General features: G+C 39.6%; 1 protein-coding gene across 5 annotated transcripts in view; it reads right to left on the bottom strand.

Moving 5' to 3' along the window:
- Positions 1-1,069: 1,069 nt before the first annotated feature.
- The window catches only part of OSGEPL1 (O-sialoglycoprotein endopeptidase like 1), a 17,132-nt gene continuing 8,724 nt past the window's right edge, over positions 1,070-9,477 (bottom strand). For all 5 annotated transcript variants that reach the window (XM_019554003.1, XM_019554005.1, XM_019554004.1 and 2 more), the window contains 5 exons: positions 8,093-8,297; positions 7,858-8,006; positions 3,458-3,588; positions 3,202-3,273; positions 1,070-1,696 (listed from right to left, as the gene is read on the bottom strand). In XM_019554003.1, the coding sequence (XP_019409548.1) occupies positions 1,618-1,696; positions 3,202-3,273; positions 3,458-3,588; positions 7,858-8,006; positions 8,093-8,297 (636 nt within the window). In that variant the 3' untranslated portion in view covers positions 1,070-1,617. The remainder of the gene's footprint in view (positions 1,697-3,201; positions 3,274-3,457; positions 3,589-7,857; positions 8,007-8,092; positions 8,298-9,477) is intronic.

Below are 9,477 nucleotides of genomic sequence, written 5' to 3'. Positions count from 1 at the left end.
CCAAGACTCGGGAGGCACCAGTTGCCCCTGCATCTATATGTTAAAGTTATGCCACAAGTAACGTGCTAATCATGGCATAAGTGGGAAGGGTACTACATGTGCACCTTACTGAAAGTGCCATAAAATGGTAAACGAGCCACAAAAATGTTCCATCTATGTAATTTGGTTTAAAGTCCCCAGCAAGGAAAAGTCCTTCAGCTCCGTCTGCTATGAGTTCCTTCCAGAGACATCATCTCTAAGAAAAACAGTATTTCTTGACTCCATGATAAGACATGGATATATTAATATCTGTGACCAAACTGTTCCTGATTACTAATGCAGCTTGATGAGGAAGATACAAAAGACCTTGCTTTCCTTTTATGCCCAAGGCAGGGCTATGGAACTAGCTTAATAAACTAATTGACTGTAGAGAAGAATAGTGCTATACATCCAAAGGGGCTTATTCACAACAGCTCTGGAGCACAAGTGATCCCCAAACTGACTCTGAAGCTGGGTGCCTCTACACTACCTGTAGTGTGTTTGGGGTTAGATGTTACAGTCTGACAGTTTGAAATATACTGAATTGTTAGCAATGTGGCTCTTATTCAAGTATTGACCAGTCAAGATACTGCTTACGTTTTAGATCTGATGAGAATGCATCCTGAGAATGGGCAAAAAACCAACATGTTTATTACAAGATAAGATTTTATAACATAAATAAAGTTTTCAACATAGCTACTTAGGCACTATAGGCAGTGAGCTTTCTTCTGGGAATTTTGCTGTCTGCTAGCTACTCTTGGTCTCCTCATATATGAGAGTCCTACAAATTCTTTTGAGCTCTTTTTGAAGTAGATCCATTGTGTTCATTAATGTTATCCAGAGCCTCAGCTGGTTATGGAAAGTATGTAATAAATAACTGCAATTCAGATAAAAAAAAGTTAATAAATACTAGTGAAATCAGGAAGGAAATATAAATAATTTTGTGTTACACCAAGTATCAAAGATTCATATGAAACAGCGATATTTTACAGAATTAACAAAACCCTGAATTGTTTTAAATATTTCACATTGGATTTTTAAAAAAAAAAACAAAAAACAGATCAACAAATACTATTAGAGTTATACCCTCAGATTAAAAGTCCATAGGTGGATTTTTCAGACTAGTCCAAGGAAATTAAGTACTCCACTTCTGGTAAAATTCAGCGGGTTCTATTTCTAATCTCCGTAAGATCTCTTAGAAAATCTGTCTAGATGTTTGCTTTCAATACAATACTAAAACACAATATTTGCATGTATACTGCATTTACAGAAGTGAGGACAAATTCTAGAGAAGTTTTTCCCCAAAGACATTCATTTACAATTTAGTAAAGACTGTATGCTCCATCTTTTTTCTTTTACCATTTTTTAAATTTTGTTTTAATACTTAGAAATTTTGTTCACTGTAGACAGTAACTCAAAGCATCTCAGCAGTATCACAGGCTACCACATAGTGTATTTCAAAGGCAGACAATCCTTAACCAATTACAAACTGAATACAGGCAGTAAATGTAAACTTTGTTGAAAACATTTTTAATGAACATTTACAAGTTGCATTCATTTTACCAAATTCAGGGGAGGGGAAAAAAAAAAATCAAAGCTTCAAAATGTCATATCTAGTTGTGGTATCTTGATGGCAGCTTTTCCAACTTCAGCTGAAATATCAATTCCAAGTGGAGCTCTAGAGTATAACAAACATTATATTAATAATTATCTTTACAAACAGTATGTTCTATTTTCTGTAGTAAAGAAGGCCTTTAGAACTAGGTCCACAAAAGTATGTTCACTGCAGCCTTTAGGAGCGTTTATACATGTGCTCCAGGAGCCAGGGCGGGGAGGGACACGCTAATTAGAGTGGCTCCAAGAGCTGTTCTAATTAAAGTGCCCAGAACATCACATGTATCAGCATCCCCACACTGAAAAAATGGCGATGGGGGTGCTTTAGCTAGAGCTTGAACAAGCTTTAAAGTGCCCCTGCCACCACTTTTCAGCACAGGGACACTGATGCACATGATGTTGGAGTCTGCTGGAGTGTGGTAATTACCATACTCCAACAGACTCAAGTAATCAGCAGACCTGCTGTAATTACAGTGCGTTGGACCAGCCTTGCTACACATAAAATAGGTGGCCTTGGTGCCTAGCTGTCTAATACAATCTATTACCCCCAGTTATGCATCTAGGTTCTCTCTATAATGCATGAGGAGAGTTCGATCCCTAAAAATGGGGTGCACAAATTCCACCACGCTGACAGGAAGCTGCCTAAGCTTGCTAATAGAAAATGCTGAGAGGAGAGGTGTCATAAACCCTGGCCCGCTCAGTGGCTTATGTGCCTTTTCTGGGCTGCAGCATTTCCAATTAGAATTCACAACCCTGAACTCTCTCCTGAAGACAAACATTTGTGCCAACCTTTCTAACACAGTCGGAGGTGGAACACTGATGGTATTTCCCCCTTTTTTCCAACAGTTCAGTAATTAGAGCATGTCCTTGGGATATAGAACACTGAAATTCAATCCTGTCCTCTGTCTGAGATTTGAACCTGCATCTCCCATCAATTAGGGCCCTATTATACGTTGCATATCAAGCTTAACGTGCAAGTGTCTTTGCACTCTGAGCTTGTATGTCGATCAGTGGTAGTACTAGTTTGATTTTGGAGCAGTTTATACATTCAGCCTTGAGGGCTGAAAGGTAAGAATCCTCCACCCTCCCCTCCCATTCTGCCCCTCATCCCTGAGGTCCCTCCCTGCTACTGGGGGGTTATCCATGATCCCCCCAACAGTAGGGCTCCCCCCTGCCTTCCTTGCACACTTTTGGCTGCCGGCACTGTCCTGGGGGAGCAGGCAGGGAAAGGGGAATTCCCCCTATCCCACCTCTGCTACACTGCTACTAGCTTGCTGCTCTTCTCCAGGCTGAGCCTAGCCCAGAAAGCAGTGGTAGTGGCAAGGGCTGTGCAGTGGGGTTCCCCTTCCCTGCCTGCTCCCCTGGGACAATGCCTGCAGCTTAAAGTAAGGGAGGGGGGCAAGCAGGCAGCTGGAGTGCTAGGGAGAGCAGACCCATTTTAGGGGGGCAGATACAAATGTCTGCAAAGTACTAGAGGCACTTTTATTGTCATGTTGCCACATCAAGTAATGTAAAATTAAGGGCAATGTGAAGAAGTGGAATAATAGATTAGTAGGAATTGCCACTCACTTTCCTTCATAGCGGAAGCTCTCTATGTTGTGTAAAACACCCAATCCTGCACGTAGCCTTTCAACACCATTCCTAAAAAGAGAATATTCATGTAAAAAGCACAAAGTTTTTTCAAGTGCAAATGTGCTGTTTGTCTGTCTGTGACACACATGTGGTTTAATCACAATAATAAGTTCTTATATTTGATGTCTTAAATTGATGTTGATTGTAGTTTTATAAAACACTTAAAAACATACAGAAAACAGTCCTTGCTTACCATGCAATCATAACACCATTGTCAGTGCAAAGTCTGGGAGGAGGGCACAACAAAGCAAAATCAGTTGCATCCGTTACACTTTGCAGAGCTCTTCGGATATATTGGTTACTTGCAACTCCTCCTGACACAACCTGACATTAGTTTGGAAAGAGAAAAAAACAAGTCGCACTAAGACTAAACAAAAATTAGGGACCACTTATATGGTTAAAGAAAAAAACCTGATGATAGTACTATTAAAGATAAGTTTTGGAAACTAAAACATATTACAAGAGAAATTTGCATAAGTAATCTAAGGAAAAACTTACCAAAGAAATTAGCAAAGAAATATGACAACTGTCAAATTAAAGCATAGTATAAATAGGACAGTTGTCAAATATATTGGGTACGACTCTGTGGAATTTGATGGTCTGTGGTCAGAGTAGATCATCACCTCAGTCTCTTTTGGCTTTAAAAAAAAAAATCTATGAAACTATTATTCTCCTTTATTAAGTCAGAACAAAAGCAATAGGCTAAATTGCTGAAGCGCAAACATAACCTAACAATTAAACAAACTGTCAGTTGTTATCATGGTAACCAAGCTATTGGTTATAAAATGCTAATCATGAAAAACATGGAATCACTATTGACTATATTAGAAGTTAGATTTAATATCCATCTATGACAGATGATATGAGAATAGATTAGATCAGCATTTCTCAACCCATGGGTCACAAGAATATTTCAAAGGGGCACAAGCAATTGTCAGAAAAATGAATGAAAGCATGGGTTTCCCCTTGCAGGCTGGCATCATTCCAGCCTGCAAGCAGCTGCTTGAGGCATGGCCAGCATGGTCATAGGAGCAGCCCCAGCAGCTGGATGAAGGTAAGAATATGGGGAGTGGGGGCTAGAGGGCCAGGGCAGAGCAATGTGTGCATGTGTGGAGGGGATGGGCGGCAAGGGGGGGCAGTGCGTGTGCCCTGCTGGCACTGGGAAAAGGTGGCCTGGGGGCTGGGTGCCAAGGCTGCAGCAGGGGCAGGGGGGTGGGGCACTCTGGGTCAAGCACCAGCAGGGCCAGGGGGGTGTGGGCTGGGAAAAGCCATTGTTTGTGGCAAATGGGTCCCAGTATGAAAAAGGTTGAGAACCACTGGATTAGATGACACCCCACTACCCCATCCAATAATAACTACACTTTACTATTTGCATTAGGTAGTCCACAGAACTCTCAGTCAGGATAGTGCTCCACTGTGTTGGGAATTTATTAAAAAGCTTTCCACTTCTTATAAAAAATAATTTAAAGTGTTAGCTGTTAAAAAATTACTTTCTTGCTGTATTATGAGGCAAAGACACTTTTTAGGAAATAAGTAGCATTCACATAACTCTAGCACTGCAGACAAAGTCACTTTACAAGCTTCCCCTTTTAATCATATACATCATTGCAAACTGCTTTCTGTTACTACTATTTACTTATTGTTTTAAAAGAAGTGATGGAAACTATTGGATCTTGCGTATAATAATGTTTATGCTTACTTTTAAAAAGTTCACTTCCAACTAAATACATAAAACCCAGGAATAGTAAATAGCCCCTAAGGTTCTACTACAGCTAGGATTTTCTGCAGTTCGAAAAGCTTCAAGTTTGAAATTTTTAAGAAAAAAAAATAACAATGTATGTGCAAAAAAATTCCTCTAAAAGATTCCTATTTTCAGTCAGCATGACTAAATATATAAAAATCTCAGTTAAATTGAATAGTAAGAAAATATGAACCCAGTTAAAATTATAGAAGTTAAGTCATAAACTGGAATATTATCACATGTTCACAAAAATGTTTAAAACATTTTATGTATTTCATGAAGCTGTTAAAATAGCACATCACAGAGGCATCAGCAGTGTGATAATTACAATACTTGTTTTACGTTATTAGCACCAGGATGGGAAGATTTTTAAATCTAAATTAAACAGTGACAATGTATAGTTTGCAGCCATACCACCTTAGTCCACTACACTTAGTAATATCACATTAATTTAATAGAGTTGGAATTAAGTCAAAACTGGGATGGCAAAACTAAATGAAAAAGCAAGGTACTTCAGAAAATAATGGGAGTAATTCAGTATGTGTTGACTCTTCCCTCAATACAATGCAAAAAATGTTCTTCTTGAAATTTCAGTTGGTTTTATAATTCACTTTCTTCCTAAACTATTGTTTAGTTTTACTCTGCTGAGATACTGCTAGGTTGCTGCAAGCAACATTTTTGGATGAACTATAAAACCATGATCCAGACCATTTTTTGTTATTTGCAGTTGAATGGTAATTTATACAACTGGGTATTAATCTTGGCATCCTGTCCAAATATAAACATTGTTAATTGCTGAATTTAAATAAGTGATGTATTTTCCCTGAGGCGTCTGTGTTTCAGTGGAGTTGATTAGGAACAGGCATTGCATTTGCCCCCAGAAAAGCTGTGCCTGTGTTTGTCCCAGAACAGAAATACCCAAGAATTGGTATGTGTAGGCCTCACTGGAGTAATGAATACAATAAGCACTGATCAATGCATATGCAACTCATATAAAGGCTTTGCTCAGAGTTAATCAAAGTCAAACGCTGACCTCACACCACTAGTTGCCTGTGAGAGTAAGCTTGACAGTTCAGACACACTTTGTGATATCCTCAGTCCCTAGGATAAACTGTTACTACTTCTTATCATGTGAACCTTTTTAGGATTTAACCCAGGACAATGGCCAGACACATCTGGAAAAGTGCACTGTGTCTTGGGATAAAATAGTTTATTCTGGGACAAATATGACATCTCTTTGTAGTCTCTATAATTTACATATCAGTCTGACAGTTTCATTCACTAAAAATGTTAAAGTTCTGGCTAGAACCCACCCCCTAATATAGCTAAATATATTGAAAAATTATATAAATACAGTAGAACCTGAATCATTCCTATTTTTCACACCGAGTTTGCTTTGAATGTTGCCAAATTCAGAATAAGCCACTCAGATATATTCTGTGGCTTTACTGCAAAGGACACGGCTTCCTCCGTCAGCTGCAGCTCACCAACAGTCCTGCAGAGCTGATAAAAGAAGCCATATCCTTTGAAATAAAAGCTGCAGCAAACAGCTGGAACACCACATCAGCCCCCTGCAGTTGTTTTGTTGCAATTCTACAAACCCTCAACTGGGTTAGGAATCTAACCCTGCAAAGTATTTAGGTTCTACTGTATAAATGATGAAGAACAAAAGTTAAGATTTGGATACAATCCTAAAACTACTTTCCTTAACAATACACAGCTGCACACTTCTCTAGAAAGCTGCATGCCCTATTTATTTCAGTGACTGCTTGTTCAACTGAGGATGCAGACACATAACCTTACTATGGTTACCCACTCTAGCAAAGTTATTCTTCAGCACATGAAGAATAACTACACATCAGTGTAAGTTACACCACTACATGCTAGCCACTCTGTTCTTAGCATCTAACATAGTATGTTGTTGCCCATGAAAGCGCATGCCTCTCTGAACAAGTTAGTCCCTAGCCACATGCTCTTCCCTCTACCTGACTTCAGACTAACATGGCTAACCTGTCTGCTCATGGAAGGCACTATTCTCAACTGAACAAAATGGACTTTAGTCAACCTACACAAGAAACTTGCTCAGGTATGCTCAGAAGGAGATTTTATAGCACCTGACAAATTAAGTTGTTCCTTATGAAAGCTTGCCTCACTGAACCAATAAGTCTCCAGGTGTCACCCTGTCTTACCTTCTACCTTGGTATATAGATTGTAAGAGCCTGCTTCTTTAATCAACTCCATTTCTGGGTTGTTTGCTCAGTAAGAATCAGCTCCTCATCACCTAATGGCCAGGTGCTGCAGGCAACACACTTTGGAGAGCTGTCATTTGTCTGTTTCCTACTACAAAATAAATTCTGGAGCACAGGAGACACTTGCCATTTATGGGGGATATGTTCTCGTATCTTCCGCGAATGGTAAAATCTGCAAATAAGGCACTGCGTTCACGAACACTATCTGTGTTCATGAACACAGTCCCCCAGGAGGCTGGGGGGAGGGGAGGGACGGAGCCATGGCTGTGCTGGCGGCAGTGGGAGTGCAGCAGCAAGTACAGAGCTCCTGAGGAGCTCCTTTAAGCGTATTAAGATACACAGGTTCGGCATTTGCGAATATTTGAAATCAAGAATGCTGAATTCGTGAATAGCAAGGATGTCCTGTATATTACTGCGCAGTAATTGTATTGTGTGTCTTTACCCTAAATATGCAATATGCATTTATTTTAATGTGGGACCAGTATTGGTACCTCTGGTTATGTTAAGGAGGGTGCTGTAACATTATTTTCACAGACTTACATTTATACAAATATATAGCGGAACATAACAGTTGACAAATGGAGTAAGATTATATATGCTTACTAAAGTTGCATTTGTTGGTGATAAGATACCACTTTTTATGCAGAAGAGAATGGCTCGGTGTGTTCTTCTGGCAATATGAAGGGCAACTGCATGCTGTACTGCAGCAGCAATGTCTGCAGCACTTGATAGGAGCTGTCCCTCTTGAAGACCTGTAAAAATTATGACCACATGGATTTTCCCAAGTGTAACTGACCCTCAGGTGCATTATCTATACAGGTTTTATTTGGAAAGGTACCTTCTTCCATTTCTTTTTGCATAATCAGCTTTGTGACATTGGTTTGAAATCCAGAAAAGGAAAAATTGCAGTTGACATGACGTTTCATGAGAGGTTTGATGTTACAATTCAGCCGGTTTCCCTTTTGAGCTAAATACTCTATAGCTTTCCCACCAGTTATGCTGCAGCAGTCTGGGTGCTTTGTTAGAGACAGTCTTCTTGCTACCTACAAAAAAAAGATATGTGGAAGAATGTACTGATACTATACAACAGTCTCCAAATGAAGAGACGGAGAGAAAAACCAAAGCAACATATATCCCCACTGAAACTATCCTACTTTACTCTGTAAGATGCAATTATGAATCAGGTGGAATGAGGAAAAACTAATGATAGATGTTGACACTGAGAGGACAGATTGCAAACTCTATGAGAAATGAGAGGAATCTAAATCTTGTAGTGTTGAAAATGGACTCCTGCAGGTAACTTACACTTCCCCTCCCCCAACAGGAATAGAAGAAACCTTAAGATTATTCTTAACTGGTTTTAAAATAGTTTAAAAAATTTGTTTTGGCTGAAAAAAAAAATATCTGCAAATATGTTGCAGGGCCTGAGAATATGAAACTGAAACCGGTGGTCTACTTTTACTGTCCAGATTAAATGGCCAATAAATACAACTTAAATGGTATAAAACAAACTGGTCTTTTTAGAAACTTTCTTAGTTGCAACTAATAACACAAGTATATATAAAACAAATACATGACATTTAAATAATCGCTTCTAAATATTCTTGTATTATTCCGACTCATTTGTATTGCATACTTAAGACAGGCTGACCATCCAGGTTATATTTACTAATCATAGAATTATATCATTATAATCATAGAATCATAGAAAATTAAGGTTTGAAGGGACCTCAGGAAGTCAGTCCAACCCCCTGCTCAAAGCAGGACCATCCCCAACTAAATCATCCCAGCCAGGCCTCTGTTGAGCCAAGCCTTAAAACCCTCCAAGGATGGCGATTCCACCACCTCTCTAGGTAAGCTGTTCCAGTGCTTCACCACCCTCCTAGTGAGAAAGATTGTCCTAATATACAACCTAAATTTCCCTTGCTGCAACTTCAGACTGTTGCTCTTTGCTGTTATCTGCCACCACCAATAACAGTCGAGCTCCAACTTCTTTGGAACCCCCTTCAGGCAGCTGAAGGCTGCTATCATATCCTTGCCTCAGTCTTCTCTTCTGCAGACTGAATAAGCCTAGTTCCCTTAACTTCTCCTTGCAAGTCATGTGCCAGGCCTGGCCCCGCTGCCCTCTGCTGGACTCTCCACATTCCTTTGGGGGGGGGGGGGCCACCTGGCTCCTAAAAATCCATATTCAAATTTGACAGAGAAAAGTTCAGTTTATATTGT

The sequence above is a fragment of the Crocodylus porosus genome, unplaced genomic scaffold, assembly GCF_001723895.1.
Source record: "Crocodylus porosus isolate Cpor-Errol unplaced genomic scaffold, CroPor_comp1, whole genome shotgun sequence".
NCBI classification, from domain to species: Eukaryota; Metazoa; Chordata; order Crocodylia; family Crocodylidae; genus Crocodylus; species Crocodylus porosus.
Note: the sequence above shows the minus strand (reverse complement) of the source record. Positions and strands in the feature narration are given on the sequence as shown.